This window comes from Sturnira hondurensis, unplaced genomic scaffold, assembly GCF_014824575.4.
Source record: "Sturnira hondurensis isolate 20B ecotype Veracruz unplaced genomic scaffold, ASM1482457v3 Scaffold0005329, whole genome shotgun sequence".
Lineage (NCBI taxonomy): Eukaryota > Metazoa > Chordata > Mammalia > Chiroptera > Phyllostomidae > Sturnira > Sturnira hondurensis.
The window spans coordinates 2,917,839-2,937,778 of record NW_028077960.1 but is presented as its reverse complement, the minus strand read 5'-3'; the positions used below and the strand labels follow the sequence as shown (position 1 = coordinate 2,937,778).

Here is a 19,940-nt window from a genome sequence, read left to right as displayed (position 1 = left end):
TCTTGACTGGGGAGGGGGGTTGGGAGGAACGTTGGAAAAAACAAAGCCCGAGAACCAGATCAGAATGGGAAAGTGTGGCCTGCATAAAAGAGATGAATCACTATTAAGGCCCCACAGCCCCTGTGGTTTCTTCTCCAGGAAGCCTTCCCTCTGTGTATCCTGCAGCACCTTGCCTGCCCGACCGCTGTTCCCAACCGGGTTTATTAGGTTTTCCTCCGGGAAGTTTTGCCTTAGACTTCTGAACAAACCCCTAGCTTCCCACCCGAAAGAGAAACTACTTAGATCTTTTGCTCTATGTTCTCCAGGCCCAATTGTAGTAATTTGTATTACTTGCATAGTTACATCTAGAAGTAATATTGATTAACATTACTAGTTAGTATTTGTGAGCTCTTCTCATTTGCCACGTACTGTATTATGCACTTTTTTTGAAAATTGTGGTAAAATATACACAGTAATGGACATCTGGGTTGTTTCCACCTTTGGCTGTTGTGAATAGTGTGCTACTATGAATGTGGGTATGTAAGTATCCATTTGGGTCAGTGTTTTCAGTTCTTTGGGGTATATATGTATGTATCTAGAGTGGAATTGCTGGATCATATGTTAGGTAGTTCTTTGTTTACCTTTTTACTGTGCCTGGTGGGAGGTAGGCCTGAGTAAGTGGGAAATTGGGGTGCCGATAAGCCTGGGTTTTGCACGATCTAGTGACTACCAGGAAATGGAATATAAAGTTCCACTCCAGCCTCCAGCCACTGGGGCAGATGTCTGGTTGGGGAGGGGCCTGTGACTGGACATGGGGGTGAGGGTGGCTCCTGGGACTTGAGGTCTCACCCCTCCCCTCTGCTCCCCCAGCAGGCCGAGGAGGGGGAGTTCCAGTTCCTGCGCTGCCAGCACTGCCGGTCAGAAGCCAAGAGCCCTAAGCTACTGCTTTGCTTACACACGCTGTGCTCAGGATGCCTGCAGGCCCCGGGCATGCAGTGCCCTATCTGCCAGGCTGATCAATCCCATGGCGATAGTGGGCCTGCCCTGGATAACGTCTTCTTTGAGAGTCTGCAGCGGCGCCTGTCGGTGTACCAGCAGATCATGGATGTACAGGCCGTTTGTACCCGCTGCAGAGAGACGGCGGACTTCTGGTGTTTCGAGTGTGAGCAGCTCCTCTGTGCCAGGTGCTTTGAGGCGCACCAGTGGTTCCTCAAGCACGAGGCCCGGCCCCTGGCTGAGCTCCGAGGCCAGTCGGTGTGCGAGTTCCTGGATGGCACACGCAAGTCCAACAACATCTTCTGCTCCAACCCCAACCACCCCAGCCCTATGCTTACTAGGTGAGCCAGTGGCCTGGCCAGGGTGGGGCGGTGCATCTAAGAGCTGGGTAGAGGGTGAGTGGGGAACGGAGATCCAGAGTCACAAAGCTGAGAACGTGGACCAGGGAGCTTCTAGGGTCTCCCAACTCCAAGTGTGGTCTGCAAACAAGCAGCCTGTGGCAGTGACCACAATTTATGCTATGCCACGCTAGTGGATCGTAATGATTTCCAGTTTCCACCTGCAATGAATAATACTGCAGAATCATCTCTGTACTCTATACAGTAATTCCTTTAGGATACATTTTTTAAATGCCATTGCTAGGTATGAAAATTTTACATTTTGATGCATGTTATCAAACTGCCGTTTAGAAACTCTTAGAGTGAAATTTTCTGCAAGAACTGCCATGGGATCTGGGTATGTAGCTGGGTTCTAGGATGAGACAGATGCAGGTAGTTTCTGCCTCCAAGTTAAGACCTAACACTGTTATCTGGGAATGTATGTAGGGCAAAAATAATCAACTACAGTTATTATTTTCATTAAACAGCACAAGATTTTAAATCATTTTGTGACACATAATACATTTATATGGTTCAAAAATTACAAACAAAACAATGTAAAGAGGGCAAAGTCTCCGTTCCTCTCAATAATCTGCCTAATTCCCACCACTTCTCCCTTCCCCATCCGTGTCGGGAGTTTGGAATGTTTCCAGAGTTTCTTTGGGAATATATACAGGGATAGGAACATACAGTCTTTTGGGGACTTGTTTTTACCCCTTTTTGCTAAAAAGGCAGTGCACCTAGTGAACTTTGGGGCACCCTCCCCCAGTAATCGCTGTGCTTCCTGCCTGGAAAGGGAAGGCGTGCGCTGGCCCGCTGCGCTCAGAGCCCCATCCCTGCCAACCTGAGTGTGGCTCACTTCCTGCCGGTTCCCACAGTCCCCCGCCCCACCCGCGTTCAACAGTGGATATTGTTGTTTGAATTTGGATTTCTCTGCTTATTTTTAAGATTGAGGTTCAGCTGCTTTGCACATGCTTATTGAGCATTTTTTTCTTCATTTGTGAATTGCCAGTGTAAGTCCTTTTTGCCTTTTTTCCCCCTTCCTGGAGGAATTAATCTCCTTCATGGTAAGAGCCTGTGTTAGCACAAACAACACCTCATACAACATGAGGTGTCAGTGTTTTTTAGTTTTATGTAGTCCAGCCCATAAATCTCTTCCTTTACAGTGTCTGGCTTTAATCATCCTAGGAAAGATTTTCCTCCCAAGCCAATGTTAAAAATATTTTCTTATAGTCTATTTTAATGATTTCGTTGTTTTGTTTTGATAAATATTTAATTCAAATGGCATTTATTTTTGTGTGTGGCATATATACGGCAGAAACCTCCACTTTGCTTTTCTCAGCCAATGGAAAGCCAGTTCTTTCACCTTTTATTGATAGGGTTTGACAGTGTGCCCTCGCTCTGGTCTGAACCGCCCTCCTACGCACTAAATGCCCCTGTAGTCTCGGGTGTGCTCGTAAGTCTCTGTTTTGTGCCAATAATCTGACTATTCCTGTGCCCACCCTGCTATAAGGGGTTCTGTAACTTTATATTTGATAGGACAAGTTCCCATTCTTCAAAAATAATTTGCTTTTTTTTTTGCTCTTATGCAGTTTTAGAATTTACATATTCATTGGAATTTTTATTAAAATTGCAGTAAATCTGGGAAGAATTGGCCTCATCTTTTGGGTTTAGATTTTTATTCACATACATATTGAACTTTTCAATGATAGTTCAATTTAGACTATTTAATAAAACTGAATGGAATCTTTTCCCATTAGAATTTCTAACTGATCATCATTATCACTATCATTCACTAATGGTCTTAATTTAGATGTGTTAATTACATCTAGCCAGTTATATTGCACTCTTATTTTTGTAAGTTTTTCAGTTGATTCTTTTGGATTTTCTAGGTAAACAGTCATATCATCTGCAAATAAGAGACTCTTTTTTCTTTCCAGTCTTTTATATACATTACTTTGTGGTTTTGTTTCATTGGTTAGAACAGTATTGAATAACAGTGGTTAGAAAAAACAACTTTATCTTGTTCCTATGATTCATGAAAAATTTCCTAATGTTTTCTTGTTTAGTATGATGTTTATTACTGACTTCCTTAGATAGCTTTTAAAAATGGAATTAAGAAAGTTGCCTTGGGCTCTGGTCTGGTAGCTCAGTTGATTGGAGCATTGTCCCCATCTGCCAAGGTTGCAGGTTCAATCCCCGATCAGGGCACATACAAGATTCAACCAATGAATGCATGAATTCATAAATAAATGGAACAACTAATCGATGTTTCTCTCTCTCTCTCATTAACAAAAAGAGGAAGAAAAAGAAAGTTGCCTTTTTCTTGTTTTACTAAGAATTTTATTGTTTTATTTTATTTTTATTATTTTTTTAAGATTTTATTTATTTATCTTTAGAGGGGAAGGGAAGGAGAGAGGGAGAAAAATATCAATGTGTGGTTGCCTCTCATGTGCCCCCTGCCAGGAACTGCATCCCCTGCTGGGAACTGGCCTGCAACCCAGGCATGTGTCCTGACTGGGAATCGAACCGTGATCCTCTGGTTCGCAGGCCCGAGCTCAATCCACTGAGCTACATACACCAACCAGGGCTATTTTATTTTTAAATAAAAATATTTGTTAAGTGCTCAGGAATGAGTACTCTTGGATATAGTGAGGGTTTCCTTTCACCTTTTAGTATAATGAATTATATTAAGAGTTTTCTTTATGTTGAGCCATTTTTAAATTCTCATTAATTCATAGCTGGAGTCCATTTATAACATCTTATTTAGTCTATAATGTACATTTATAGATGTGATCAGTTTTTATGAATATGTGTGATTTCTTTGTCACGTTTTCTTACTCATTTTATACTAATGAGTTTGTAAGTTTTCCTTTTTTTATTGTTATTTATTTATATTTATCCTCACCCGAGGCCATGCTCATTGATTTTAGAGACAAGAGAAGGGACAGAGACAGAGAGAAACATTGATGCGAGAGAGAATGGCCCATGGGTTGCCTCCTGTATGCACCGCCCAACCAGACCTAACGGCAACTGGCATGTGCCTTGACCAGGAATGGAGCCCATGACCTTGTGGCTCACGGGATGATACTCCAACCATCTGANTTTTTTTTTTTTTTAAGATTTTATTTATTTATTTATTTTTAGAGGGGAAGGAGAGAGGGAGAGAAACATCAATGTATGGTTGCCTTTTTGTGCATCCCCTGCTGGTAGTTAGCCTGCAAGGAACCGGTTTGCAACCCAGGCATGTGCCCTGACTGGGAATCGAACCGCGATCGTATGGTTCGCAGGCCCGCGCTCAATCCACTGAGCTACGCCAGCCAGGGCTATTTTTAAATAAAAATATTTGTTAAGTGCTCAGGAATGAGTACTCTTGGATATAGTGAGAGTATCCTTTCACCTTTTAGTATAATGAATTATATTAAGAGTTTTCTTTATGTTGAGCCATTTTTTAATTCTCATTAATTCATAGCTGGAGTCCATTTATAACATCTTACTTAGTCTATAATGTACATTTATAGATGTGATCAGTTTTTATGAATATGTGTGATTTCTTTGTCATGTTTTCTTACTCATTTTATACTAATGAGTTTGTAAGTTTTCCCTTTTTTATTGTTATTTATTTATATTTATCCTCACCCGAGGCTATGCTCATTGATTTTAGAGACAAGAGAAGGGACAGAGACAGAGAGAAACATTGATGCGAGAGAGAGAATGGCCCATGGGTTGCCTCCTGTATGCACCACCCAACCAGACCTAATGGCAACTGGCATGTGCCTTGACCAGGAATGAGCCCATGACCTTGTGGCTCACGGGATGACACTCCAACCAACTGAACCACACTGGCCAGGGCAAACCTTAACTTTTTTAATGTGATAATGTCTATAAATTATTTAGCATAATGCCTGGCACATGTTAACAATAAATGTTAAAAGCTTACTCTTCTTATCCTTTCTCTGCTCTAAAACAATTTAAAGAACATAAGCAATTAAGGCTTATAGACGTTTCTTGGAAAACTATGAGACTGGTGCCTTTTTTGAAGGGTAGGTTATTTTTCCATGGTATTGATCTGTTTTGGATCTTAACTCAAATTTTCTGGAACATTTTTGAGTTCATTCTGAGTTATCTTTCAAAATTTAAAAATCTCTGTGCCTGTAAGTATATCTCCTGTCTTATTTCTAATCTATATTTGTGGTTATTTCAGTGATCTATTCAAAGTACTAGCTTTTGATCTTATAGTCCTTCTTGGTATTAATGTTTTGTTTTCAAAACATGTAATGTTTGGTTTCTGTATTTGATCTTGATTTCTATAGTCCAGTCACTTAATATGTAAGAGTTCTATATGTGAGACTATACTGAGTTTTTCTTTGGGGTCTAGCATATTCCTTGAACTAATGTATTCCTGGGACTTAAAAAAATCTGTATTCTTTATCGAGTACACAGACATCTATATATACACACACCTATATATATGCAAATATTATACCTTATATAGCTCTCTCTTTTTACCCTTGTTTAAATTTTCAACAAACATTGTTAGAACATATTTGTGTGTGTGTGTACATTTATTGAGAGTAGTTTACCACTATTCTGCTAGCCAAGATAAAGCCATTAGCATCCTTTTTCTTCTTCCTTCTTTACTTTTCCTATACCCAGATTTAGGTGAAATAACAAAATTTTAGTTCTAGATTATTACCAAATTTTTATGCCTTTTCTATTATAAGCCCTCTTTCTTCACAAGTAATCAATGTTGTAATCACATTATAACTTGTTAGCCATCTCTTAGATTTTAATTTCCCATTTGGATGGACTACTTCAGGTAATTTTTTGGTTTGTTTGTTTAGAGAAAATTTACTTTCTGAGGCCTTAAGTGTCTTAACTTGCATGTCCTTTTGCCATCGCATAAAGGAGAGTTTAGCTAGGTGTAAAACTCTGGGGTCACCACACAATTCCTTCATCCTGGAACATATAAACATTGCTTCATAAATTTCTGGCCCCCAGTGTTGTAGACGAGAAATTCAGTTACAGTCTAATTATTTTTTCTTTGTGGGTAATCAGGTTTTGTTTGCTCGGGATTTCATATCATTGTTTTCCTTTTTCTTGAAATGATTGGTCAGGCTCTCTCAGGTATAGGTCTCTTTCTTTTCTTTTTTTTTTCTAATTTTATTTATCTTTAGAGGGGAAGGGAAGAAGAGAAGGAGAGAAATATCAATGTATGGTTGCATCTCATATATCCCCCACTGGGAACTGGCCTGCAACCCAGGCATGTGCCCCAACTGGGAATCGAACTGCGATCGTGTGGTTCGCAGGCCTGCGCTCAATCCACCGAGCTACATCAGCCAGAGCAGGTCTCTTTCTTTTCAATGCTCCTCTACAACATTGTTGATCTGAAAATTGAAGTCTTCGGCTCAAAAGTGTTGTCTTCTGCTTTTTTATATATTGATTTCCCTTCACTTGTGTATTTTTTTCCTTTTCAACTATTGTGTGGGTATTGGAACTCTAAATCCATATTTTACATCTTTTATACTTTTTTTTTTCAAAAATTCTGTTTCTTTGCTTTTACTCTTCCAGATTCTCAGGGAGTTCTATGAATTGGTTTTCTAATTTACCAACTCTTATTTTTTAGGAGACCTCTTTCTATTATTTACTACCTATGATGAGTTTCATTTTTCTTTTTTTAAGTATATTTTATTGATTATGCTCTTACAGTTTTCTCAATTTCTCCCCCCTTTTCCCCTTTCTGAGCTGCCCCCCCACCCCCCGCTTTCCCCCACCTTAGTTCGTGTCCCTGGGTTGTACATGTAAGTTCTTTGAGTTCTGTTTCCTATGCCATTTTTGACCTCTCCCCATGTGTCTTATGCCTACCAATTATGCTTCTTCTTCCCTGCACCTTTTCCTCCCTATTCCTCCCTTCGCCCTCCCCCGCCACTGAAATCCCTCTGAGTGGTGTTCATTTCTCTGATTTTGTTCCTGTTCTAGTTGTTTGCTTAGTTTTTGTTTTTGTCGTTTGTCTTTTCTTTAAGGTTCATTTGTTGATAGTTGTAAGTTTGTTATCATTTTACTGTTCATATCTTTTATCTTCTTCTTCTTAGATAAGTCCCTTTAACATTTCATATAATGATGGCTTGGTGATGATGAACTCCTTTAACTTGACCTTATCTGGGAAGCACTTTATCTGCCCTTCCATTCTAAATGAAAGCTTTGCTGGATAGAGCAATCTTGGATGTAGGTCCTTGCATTTCATGACTTCGAATACTTCTTTCCAGCCCTTTCTTGCCTGCAAGGTCTCTTGAGAAATCAGCAGACAACCTTATGGGCACTCCTTTGTAGGTAACTCTTTTCTTTCCACTTGCTGCTTTTAGGATTCTCCCTTTATTTTTAATCTTGGGTAACTTAATGATGATGTGCCTTGGTGTGTTCCTCTTTGGGTCCAACTTCTTTGGGACTTTCCGGGCTTCCTGGACTTCTGGAAGTCTACGTCCTTTGCCAGGTTGGGGAAGTTCTCCTTTATTATATGTTCAAATAAGTTTTCAATTTCTTGCTGTTGTTCTTCTCCTTCTGGTACCCCTATAATTTGGAATGTTTCAGGCTGTCCCAGAGATTCCTCAGCCTCTCTTCATTTTTTTGGATTTCTGTTTCTTCATTCTGCTCTGATTGGATGTTTATTTCTTCCTTTTGTTTGAAATCATTGCTTTGAGTCCTGGTTTCCTTCCTGTCATTGTTGGTTCCCTGAATATTTTGCTTTATTTCATTTTGGGTATCTTTCATTTGTTTTTTCATTTTTCGACCAAGTTCATTCAGTTCTGTGAGCATTTTGATTACCAGGGCTTTAAATTCTCTGTCAGATAGGTTGGCCATCTCCTCATCATTTAGTTCTCTTCCTGAAACTTTGCTCTGTTCTTTCATTTGAGCCCTGTTTCTTTGTCTTGGCATACAGGTCTGGTTGTTCTGTTTGTTTCCTTAATTCCTTGGTTGTCAGACTTCCATGCAATTTGATTTTCTGGCACTCCTGGTGGTTTATTGATTTTAGATTGGTTGTTACCCTCCTTTTGGTTATGCGAAGAAGTGAAGTGTTTCTCCCTATGCCTCCATCTTGGCCAGAACCTCCTTTTTTTTTTTTTTCCTTTAAGAGTTTATTTATTTATTTTTAGGGAGGGGGAAAGGGAGGGGGAAAGAGGAGAGAAACATCAATGTGGAGAAAAACATCAATCGGTTGCCTCTCACACACGCCGCCACCGGACTGAACCTGCAACCCAGGCATGTGCCCTGACTGGGCATTGAACCAGGTAACCAGGTTTGCAGGATGGTGCCCAACCAACTGAGCCACACCAGTCAGGGTTGTTTTGTGTTTCTTAAGAATCATGTTTTTTCATTGCCAAAAGGTTCATGTTCTCAGGATGAATTCTGTTGTCAATCTATTGTTTTCTCTAAATAGAATATTCTTTAATTTCTCTGAAAAAACAAACAGAATTTTTAGATGTTTTGCATTCCCTGTGTTACCCTTTTTTAAGTGGGCTGAGAATCAGTTTGGTCCCCATTTTGGCTGCTGATTCTCTTTATAGGTCCTGCGATTCTGGGTTGTCTACTTACATGTAAATGTTGACATCTAAAATGTAATGTTTTAGTAGCTGGTGTGGGCTGGCAGAGGTGTATAAACTGCCATTTCCACCTCCCACTCCTGCAGTGAGGATGGGGCCTCTCCCCCAGTGAGTGGTAGCTTACAAGTGGCCCCACCTGTAGTGTGGGGGTCAGGGGGGATTTATCCCCAGGTACAATGGGTAAGGCTGGTTCAGCCAGCAAGGGGGCAGGATTCCTGACCCATGAGCATGGCAGATGGCTTTAAAAATATGATCTGATTGCTTAAGAATTCACATTGTTTTACAAATTACCAATAGTTACTAGAAAAACTCAACTTGTTTTTTCTAAACAAAACCTCTGTAACAGAAATATCCCACAACTTTCCCCAGTAATAAATCACTCTATCCTTTGACCCTGAGGGGATTAGGACACATGTTGGAGAGCAGCACCAGAGTTGCTCTTAAACAGGAGCCATTGGCATTTGATCACCAGGTCTATGGTATCCGTTCTTTCAGCCCACCTTCCTACTGTGTGACAGGCCCTCTGATAGGTCATAGGGTTTAAATATGAGCAGATACATCCCTGGCCCTCCGTGAAGTCACAATCCAGTGAAGGAACCGGATCTGTAATTAACAGCCAAGGCTGCAGAGTGCCAGGAGGAAACCCATTCGCCGCTGTTAGTCACTCTGCTTTGATGGTTCACCTTATCACATCGCCCTCTTACTTACATCCTCCCTTGCCAGTATATCTGGCTGGTGTGTGTTCAGTCAGTTTAAAAGGGCAGAAGGAAGAAGGAAGGCAGTCACAAAGGTGAGTGATCTCAGAAAGGCCATCTGCCCAGCCTGCGTCTGCTGGAGAAGGCAGCTTCCAAGTGGGTGTCAACACCCACTGACATAAGGAAGGAGAAAGGGCATGGAGGAGGAGGAGCAGACAGAGGCAACATCAAGTCTGCCTCGTTTCAGGAACTGCACGTCAAGGTGGACGTGAAGGCAGGAGCTGTAAGAGAGGGCTGGGGTCAGGCAACATGAGCTTGGAGGAGTCAGAACCCTACCCAACAATTTCCAGGACATAGAATGTTCTCAGCTCGCTCCTTTCTCATGCAACTTACTCTTGTTTTACCAGTGAATGTCCTATAGGACACCGTATGTGTGGGACCCTACGGGGACCCTGTTGGAAACCCACTGGTGGGTGTAAAGGCAGAGAGTGGAAAGATCAGATCCTCTCTGCACTGTGCCACTGTGGCTGAAGTGAGTGTGGGAACAGCGAGACCAGTATTTGCTTCTTTGGCTGCGTGCTTATTTGTATTTTACTCCATTCCATTAAGAATTTGAGGAGATTTCCTATCATGCTGTTGGGTATGTGCCCAACAGAAACTGAAGCAAAGAATCTGGACCAGCCCAGGCTGGTGTAGTTCAGTGGGTTGAGCATAGGCCTGTGAACTGAAAGGTCGCAGGTTCTATTCCCAGTCAGGGCACATGCCTGGGTTGTGGGCCAGATCCTCAGTTTAGGGGTATGTGAGAGGCAACCAATCGATGTTTCTCTCCCTCTCTTTCTCCCTCCTTTCTCCTCTCTCTCTAAAAAGTAAATAAATGAATAAAATATTTTTTAAAAAGAATCTGGACCAGGAAGAAGGAAGCCCCATTGGGAAACTGAGGCCTGTAAGAGTGCAGAGATGAAGGGGTGGAAAGAAGGTCAAGGCCCGTCTGACCTACAGGTCAAGGTGACTTCCAGCTTTCCCATCATGTGTGATGGAGACACTGTCCAAACGTAATATGGGTCTAGGAGGCTGGTGGAGCTGAGACCCATGTGTGGGTGACATATCCCAAAGCTTGGCCAGATGGGGTGGGGAAGTTAATCCAGGACCACCAAAGTTTATAGACAGAAAGAGCTTGAATTATAGTCAAATGGAGAAAACAAAAGACTGATTAATAAAGTTTGAAAGGTGCGATGAGATCATAAACTGAGAAAAGCATTCCCAAGACCAGAGGTAGGAATAATGGGCAGCAGGTCAGGGAGAAGCACGCCAGGCGGGCCAGGGGAGGGTTCTAGGGCAGAGGTGGACATCATGCAGAGGTAAAGCTCGTGGCAAGGCACAGGAGGGCTGCTGGTGGAAGAAGAAATGGAAAAGACAGATCCTGATGGGCCCTCTCCAGGCCAGGGCGGGGGGAGGAAAGCCAGGTACCCAGGGTGCCAACTCTGAGGAGCTCCCTCGCCCCCCGGAAAGTCTGCATCCTAGGTGTCTGCTTGGCCTCCCCATCCTGGCTGTTGCCGGGACTTCGGGCACAGTCAGATGATGCGTTTCCAAGTCTCTCTGTGAACTTACCCGCGGTACTTGGTCTCAGAACCAGGAGCAACTGCTTTTCCTTTCATGGGGTGGGGGATGAGGGAGCCTGGAGGTAGATTTGGTTGAATAATATGTGGATAAAAGGGGTTCCCTACCCACCCCACCCCAGCCAGTGCCTTTTCATGCTTTGGTAGAAGAAGGAAGGAATGTAAAGTAACCCAAGCTAACGTCAGCGTTAGTGTTAATGTCCCTGTCTCCATTCTCCTGAGGCCAGATCTCTGCTTTCTTCAGTGGGCTTTGCTATTCAGGGATGGAGGCCTTCGACATTTTAGAAGAATTTCTAACAATAAATCTGAATTAAGAAATTAACAGGCTTTTGTCACTGATTCCTAACTCATAAGATTGAGCTACCTGGAACCACATTCATCCACCTGTCCAGCCAGCCGTTGAATAATCGTGTATCGAGCATTTATTTCATGCCTGGCCCTGTGATTACTATTGCTGCAAGAATAAGAATACGAATCCCTGTCTTTGAAGTCTGAATCTATGGAGGTTTCTGTCTGCAGTATGTTGTGGGTGGCACAGCCCTGTGCTCTGTGGCAGGGACCCACACATGTCAGAAGACACAGGCAGATAAAGTGCTGGGGCAGTTTTAGGGAGAGGAAAGTTGTGTTTAATTGGGAGGATCCCTGGGAAGGTAATCGGGTATAAATAAGAGAGTTGACATTGGAGCTGTACTTTGACCTTAGAGATTTGTGGGTATGAGTTTCAACTAAAACAAATGTATGAATTAGTGACAGATATTTAGTGGCGTAAGCAAAAATGGAGTGAATGGCTTGAGTAAGTGAATAGGTGTGGAGCTGGCCTCTGGTCTAACCTTATTAGATATTGAAATTGTGTCGCCAGGACCAATGTTCATTGTATTTCTTATGACCTGGCTTTCCTCCAGGTCAGTTCCATGCATGGAAGAGCTTCTCCCTCTTGGCTGCCAGGTGATTGCAGCAGCTCCAGAGGTTACACACCCTCACCCTCAAGTCCAGTGTCAGAGGGTGAGACTCTTTTCCCCACGGGCTGAAAATAGGGAGTGTGGGGCTCCCTAAAGGGGAAGTCCAGTTCTGCATGGTATAAAAAGAAAGAGGAATGTGTCCTTCATGCGTCTTGGCAAAATGAATAGCAACCACTGCAAGTGAAAGCAGAGAAAAGCAAAGATTCCAGATTTGTGTAATGCGGTGGAGCAGAAACAGGCCTGATGCCACCAGCCTCAAGTGAAGCCCCCTGACCCCTTGGTGCCTGACAGCCCCTTTCCAATAGGAAGCTTCCCTTTCCCAGTATGGTCCGAGCATGGGATATCTGGCTGGATTCAACCTCTTGTTAACACGATAAATTACTTTCCTACCTTTTGAGATGTTTCTCCCATAAGATGATCCTTAAGTCCCACGGCCTCCTGTAAGATTGTTGAGGAAGAGAGAACTATCTCCCTTGTATAACTGGGGCAAGGGGCCAGAACATTGATGAGAGCTAGCCCAAACGGGAGAACTAGCCTGAGTCAGGGCCACGCAGCGTGCAGGGTCTCCTGACTGCAGCCTGTGCTCCTTTCCTGCTGTGCCGGCCTCTGCACTCAGGCACTCCTCGGCTAACCACTAGGTTGAGTTGCAAAAAAGCGTTTTGTAAGTCGCTTGTTTCCCTTAGAACTAGATGATTAAAAGGAAGCATGCTACTTAACCAATGTTAAAATTTAACTTTCCTTGACTTTACTGGAAGGAAAAGGAACTGAAGTAAAATTGGATATGCTAAGCTTCAAAGAACTATTTCTTCATCCTGAAATATTTTCCTAAAAGATCTCTCTAAGATTAAGCAAAACAATTGCTAAGACATTAGGGGGTAGCAGTCATTATAGTTTGCTTTTAATGAAACGCTTCCATTTTAGACAGAAGTGACTGAGCCTCTGCTGTGAAGGTCAGCATGGTCCCCTCTCATGTGCTGGGTCCTTGTCACAATGGCTCCAGTAGACAGCTCTGGTCCTTTTACTTTGACATCACATTTCGTGGACTTTTCATTTTGATTCAGCTCTTGGTTAGATGGATGTCGTCAGCAGGGGTTTTTTTGTTTTGTTTTGTTTTCAGAAGGACAACTGTGTCCTGAATTCCTAGAATCTCCCTGGTGTTGAGGATGTCTGTTGGCTACTCGGATACTTGAATGAAATCTTGGCCGAGTGCACCCTGGGCCACTCTCTTTCTTTTAGAACTTCGTAGACTTGGCTGCATTGTCTCCCAGCAGCAAGTGTTCATGAGGAAGGCTCCGAGGCACAATTTATTTATTAATACTTTTTCTGTCTCGATGACTAAAGATATTTTTCATTCTTTATTAGTAAGTTTATTATTTTAACCACATTATTCATTTCAGTGACTTTTTTTTTCCACTATGTGTCTGAAGGAGGCTGGCAGCATTACTCTGTAGTTATGCCCTAATCGACCTTCAACTACTTTCGTAGCACATGAGAAATAACACTGCTCACATATACAAGAAAGCAGTCAGTGACATATTCTTACGTTACTCTTCTCCTAATTTTTCTCTTCTAGCTCTATTACTACTAGCGTTACAATTTTTTATTTCATTTTAGGTTTTTTTAAGATTACTAATCTTGACGGTATTACTACAATTTGGAGGAACTTAACTAATGACTGTTGAATGAATGACAAAGATCCGAACCACAGTATACATTCAAAGCTACATAAAATCATTGTATGCACGTTTTTGTAAAAGGACTTGAGAATATCAAAATTTTTTGTGTCATATCGGATTCCCTGACTGTTTTTATGTTACCAGATTCTATTAACTGGTAACAGATTTATTATATTATTAACTTGAGTCCTGCTGGTGTGGCTCAGGGTATTGAACGCCAGCCTGCAGACCAAAGGGCTCAATTCCCAGCTGGGGCACATGCCCGGCTTGCTGGGTTGCAGGCCAGGTCCCAAGCAGGGGGCGCGCAAGAGGCAGCCACACGTTGATGTTTCTGTCTGTCTCTTTCTCCCTTCTTTTCTCTCTAAAAATAAATAAAATCTTAAAAAAAGAAACCTGAGTCATTTAATTTTCTAACCGATTTCTGCTTTGGCATATTTTAGAATTTGGATTTATCCTGCCAAAGCTGTTACAGTCGGTGGGGTATTTTGAGATTGGTGTGAGTAAATAGAAGAACTGCCTAATTATACCATGTTACTTAACTCATATAGTGTTATTGTTGCCCTAATTATCAAATATCATTTTTCTTATTTATGGATTTAATCAATCTATTATTTTAGCTAATTCCATTTCTTTCCATTTCATTTCCTGAAATTAGATCAGATTTAAATAGCTTGATCATTACTATACTCATCTATGTGATAAATTTTGTCTTATTGTCTTGTAACATTTACTGGCTTGTAAATTCATGTTGTGTTAGTGTTCACTAATATGCAATACTATATAACTAGTGCATTATTATAAAATCAATAAATTTTCCTGAGTGACCTAACTGTTCCAAAAATTGAATCTCTGTTATAAACATATAATCTATATGATACTTTAAAAATGTCCTGCACTTCATTCTCTTCCAACTGTACTTCTTAGGGGCGCCGTTGCAGTCATATCAGCGTATGATGATAATCGCATTTCAGAAGTAGCATCTCCGTGTCTCTGGGAAGGGTTGACTGGGGAGACCAGAGGCAGGAAGGCCTGTTAGGGGATGGTGCCACGGGAAATAAGCCATAACTGGAGCAAAAACAGAGAGTAGCCGAGGGAACCAATTTAAAAACCAGGGTTCTGCTTTCATCATCTTTATATCTTGGCCCCATGCCTGCACACAGTGGATACTCAGCAATTTGGGGGTTGTTTTTTTTTTTTTTGGAAATGAAGATCGAATCAACAAGGCAGTGATGAATTATTGTTGAAGCGGTAGTGGACCAGGAGGACTCCAGAATTCCCCTTGGTCTCTGGCTTGAGTGGCCTTCGGATTTTAGGTAGCGCCGTCCACTGCCGTAAAGAGGGCAGTAGCGTCAGGGCACCCACACAGCAGGGCTCCTGCTACTGAATGAGTGATGTGACCCAACAGGACAGTATATACCGTGGATGTGCCAGCCCTTTGTCCTGGGAGCAGGGACCCACGTAGAAGATTGGGGAAGGAAACAAAGCACAAACTTCCTCATCTTCATTATTAGGTGTGAGGCCTGCAAAAGATAATAGTGTGAAACAGACAAGGCTTCCTCTGCTCACCTTTCCTTGCTGCTGCTTTCAACTGGTATCATAACTAATATCTCCAGTATCTTCCTCTCTGCACCCTCAGGTTCTCCCATATCAGCCACCTTCTTCTCAACCAGTGAATATTTGGAAGAGGGGAGGGCCATAGGAATAATGCTTTCATTCCCTGTAAGTATCCCAGACTCCACAGAATTATCCATCTCCGCTCCTGGCTTCAGAAATCTTGTTTCCTCTAGTGTGTTGCCTGTGGGATAGCAGGAAGCCAGTCTGAGTAAATGCATTCATACTACTGTGTAATGACTGATGGGTCCCTTTAAATGCCTTCTAGTTAACTATTTGAGTTTCCGAAGGAGGCTACTCCTCTTGCTACTCCACCAAAGGGAAAGCTCCCCGTCCATTCTTGTGGGGGTAGTGGAGAAGTGGAGTGGAGAGTTTTTCAGCCGCCCTTCAGCCAAGCCAGGCCCTGCCCTGGAGTCCTGTTCTACAGTTAGCTGTCCTCCGTGGGTCCTATTTTCACAGGATTTCTGCATGTCTGAGGTACCCTGTTTCCTAGGACAACAGAAGTGGAATGCTGATCTAATCCCAGCAGGAGGTATGGCTAGGCTGGGGTGGCTTACCCGTACTAGGAAGAGACAGCTCAGAGACCACACTTAGTGGTGATGTTTCCTTACTGTCTGAGGTTGAGATGTCCACCCAGCCGGGCTACCCATGCGTATGTGGGTAGTGAATGCCCCTCTTCCGTGATGGCTGCAGAACATCCACTGTGTACCTGGCACCATGCCAATCCCTGCACACACACCAGCCCATCTTGTTCTTGTAGCAGTCCATGACAGAGGCATCCTTATCCCCATTTTACAGATGGGCAAATTAAGAGGCAAAGACAGAAACTAATGTACTCCAGGGATCATAGCTAGGACTCAGAGAGCCCAGAGTCAGGCCCAAGTCTGTCCTCCACCAGAACTCATACCTTGTCTGCTGACAGGTAGCCTCTGGCATGATGTTTTAGACAGAGGCAGCTTTAGGATGGGAAGGTTGAGAACCCAGGAAACATGTTGGGACTTCAAGTAGAAGATTAACAACCTAGTACATTCACTGACAAGTCATAACGGGGGGGAGAGAAACAGTACATCTCACAGGAGAGGACAAAGAACTTTGTGGACATTGCTACATGGGATGTTCTTCGAGGGCTCCCCATTGGCTTTTATTTAAATCCAAATTCCTTTGCCTGAAACTTCTTATGGAAACTTTGGAAAATCTAAATAGGATAAAAAGGGGAGGGAAAAAGAGAACGGTCACTCTTATCAATATAGACATTTTCCTTTCCTTACTACTATCTCTGTAGTCATCTGAGACTAAATGAACAACACCTAGGTCCCATGATTTCCTTTTTTAATATGTTTTATTGATTATGCTATTACAGTTGTCCCATTTTCCCCCCTTCACTGTCCCCTGCCCTGCACACACCCTCCCACCCACATTCCCCTCCACCTTAGTTCATGTCCATGGGTTGTATATATAAGTTCTTTGGCTCCTACATTTACTATACTATTCTTACCCTCCCCCTGTCTATTTTCTACCTACCATCTATGCTACTTATTCTCTGTACCTTCTCCCCCCTTCTCCTCCTCCCACTCCCCTGTTGCTAACCCTCCATGTNGTTCCCGTCTGCCTGCGCGCCTGGGTCGGGGGCCCTGTCCTGCCCGACCCTGCTCGCTGTTGGCTCCGCCCCTCTTACCGTCCCCGTTGAACGGTTAGATGTAGTCGGACTTCCGTATAATTCAATTTTCTGTCCTTTGGTTGTGTCTTTGTTTCTCCAAACCTTTGTTGTATTCAAACTTGGTTGTGGGAGAAGGCACAGTGTTTCCACCTATGCCTCCATCTTGGCGGAAGTCCTGAATTCTTGTTTCTTCATTCTTTTCTGGTTGGATGTTTCTTCCTTCTGGCCTGCACCATTGATTTGAGTCCCAGTTTCCTTCCCATCACTATTGGTTTCCCGTACATTTTCCTTTATTTCACTTAGCATAGCCTTCATCTTTTCATCTAATTTGCAACCAAATTCAACCAATTCTGTGAGCATCCTGATCACCAGTGTTTTGAACTGTGCATCTGATAGGTTGGCTATCTCTTTGTTGCTTAGTTGTATTTTTTCTGGGACTTTGATCTGTTCTTTCATTTGTGCCAATTTTTTTTTGTCTTGATGTGCCTGTTATGTAGTGAGAGATGGAGCCTTAGGTGTTCACCAGGGCAGGGCAACCCATGTGGCTGGGTCGTAACACTATGTGGGGCAGGGGTCCAAGAAGGAAAAATGGCACTTGCTCCACTTGCTGCCGGATTTCAGTCACTTCCCCCACTTCCCACAAGCAAACTGGGCTCTTCTGGTGCTGATTCCTTGGTGGGTGGACTTGTGTACACTTTAGGACCCTGTGGGTCTCTCCAACAAAATCTCCTGTGAGGCTGGGAGTTCCTCCCGGCACCTCAAACCCCACAGGTGTATTCAGTCAGAGGTTTAAGGTTTTATTCACTGGCACTGGGACCCTGGGTTATGCAGTCTGTCCTGCTCCCCAGTTGTTTCTCCTGGTTTATCTGCACCTGAATGTGGGACCTCCCTGTCCGCAATCCGCTGCCTTGCCAGGTACCCACTGCAGCCTTGCCGGCCAACTGCAGCCTTGCGCGCTGCGCCCCACTCCACAATCTGTCGCCTCACTGGGTCCACCAGCCGCCACCTTGCCATGAGTCCTCTCTGTCCGGCTGCCTCTCTTCGCCCCTCCTACCGGTCTGGATGAATGTGTCTTCTTTAACTCCTTGGTTATTGGACTTCCATACAGTTTGGTTTTCTGTCAGTTCTGGTAGGTTTTTGCTTTTAAATTTTTGTCGTGCTTTTTTTGGTTGTGCAAGGAGGCACAGTGTGTCTACCTACACTTCCATCTTGGCCAGAAGTCAATTTCCTTTTCTTATTATAGGAAGTCATGAATGTCTTCCAAAAAAATAGATAGTTTTGAATTATTAGATAATTACATCTGTTGACTGTGTGATTTCTTCATTTCTTTTGTGATTATATGGTCTCTACCATTATGATAATAGATAGTCAACTGCAGTACCTCTATGGGGATATTTTCATATTTAACTCTGTGAGCCATCAGAAGTGTATCTTGGAGTGTATATGAAGCAAAGCTCTAACTTGATTCCTGACCCCCCCCCCCACCATTTTATATGATCCCAATTGCTGAAAACCCCTCTAATCTCCAGTTTGGACTGCTTTCTTTATTATATAAAATGTGCATCCTTGTAGATGCCAGGGCTGTGTGGTATGTTCTGGTTATTTTTCTCTTGAGTTTTAGACTAGTTAGCACCACACTCTTAGTAATGGGAGCTCTATAATGTGTCCCCTTCCTTACACTGATTTTTCAGAAATGTCTTACCTGCTTGGTCTGTTTATTTTGTCACGTGAAATTTGGAATTAGTTGGTTAAGTTTCAGAATCTCATTTGTAATCTGACTGATTGCTTTAAACTTTTATATGAACTTGAAGAAGAGTAACATTAAAATATTTAGTCTCTCCAGCTGGGACCTCAATATACTTTTCTGTTTTTTAGGCTTCCTCAGTGGGTGTTTTTGTCCTTTTCTCCATATAAGCCCTTCATATTGCTTATTAGAATTATGTCGAGGGTTTTTTTGTTTGTTTGTTTTTAAGATTTTTTAATTTATCTTTAGAGGGGAAGGGAAGGAGAGAAATATCAATGTATGGTTGCCTTTCGTGAGTCCCCTACTAGGAACTGGCCTGTAACCCAGGCATGTGCCCTGACTTGGAATCGAAACGCGATCATCTTGTTTGTAGGCCTGCGCTCAATCCACTGAGCTACACTAGCCAGGGCAGTTTGTTTTTTATTTTAAAACTTGCTATTGTTAATGGGAGCATGGAAATTTTTTCCCCATGTTTCTTTTCATTTGCTTTGCTGGGATAGAATTAAGTTGTTTTCTCCTCCTAATTCTCAGATAATTTAGCCACTTTGCTGAGCAGCTTATTAATTCTGTGGTGTTCTAGTTCATTTTTTTTTTTAGTATTCCAGGAGCAAAGAACTGTCATTTTACTTTCCAGAGCAATTCCATTCTGTCTGATTAAGTCTGGGTTCTTGTCAAGGAGCTCCTGTGGGTGATGCCCACTTCACCTCTGGCTCCCCAAAAATGCTAAGAACACAGTAGATATAGTGAGTGTCCCCTGAGTGAGAGTGAAAGCATCCTAGGCCAAGGTCATTTCTAGTCCTAGGACAATCCCTTAATGGGTCATTCCAACACGGGATCTATACCTCAGTCACATCAGAAGGCTGCGGGCTTTCGGACCCAGGGTGTTTGATTTAGGCCAACCAACCACAAGAGACCTAATGCCAATTGTCCGCTTCCATCTAGAGGTGGAGGGTGACCCCTTTCCCAGGGGAGGCTCCATTCAGGGCAGAGGGGCCTAGAAATAGAACTGGACAGAAGCCATGGTCCACCCAG

The 19,940-nt window shown here is 42.8% G+C and overlaps 1 protein-coding gene and 1 non-coding gene across 2 annotated transcripts in view; one reads left to right on the top strand and one right to left on the bottom strand.

Moving 5' to 3' along the window:
- PML (PML nuclear body scaffold) overlaps nt 1-19,940 on the top strand; it is a 46,743-nt gene that overhangs the window by 616 nt on the left and 26,187 nt on the right. The window contains 1 exon segment of the mRNA XM_037047073.1: nt 850-1,316. Within this exon segment, the coding sequence (XP_036902968.1) occupies nt 850-1,316 (467 nt within the window).
- LOC118987869 (small nucleolar RNA SNORA19) lies at nt 13,636-13,761 on the bottom strand. The gene has a single exon (XR_005066670.1). It is a non-coding gene; the product is annotated as a small nucleolar RNA SNORA19 (small nucleolar RNA).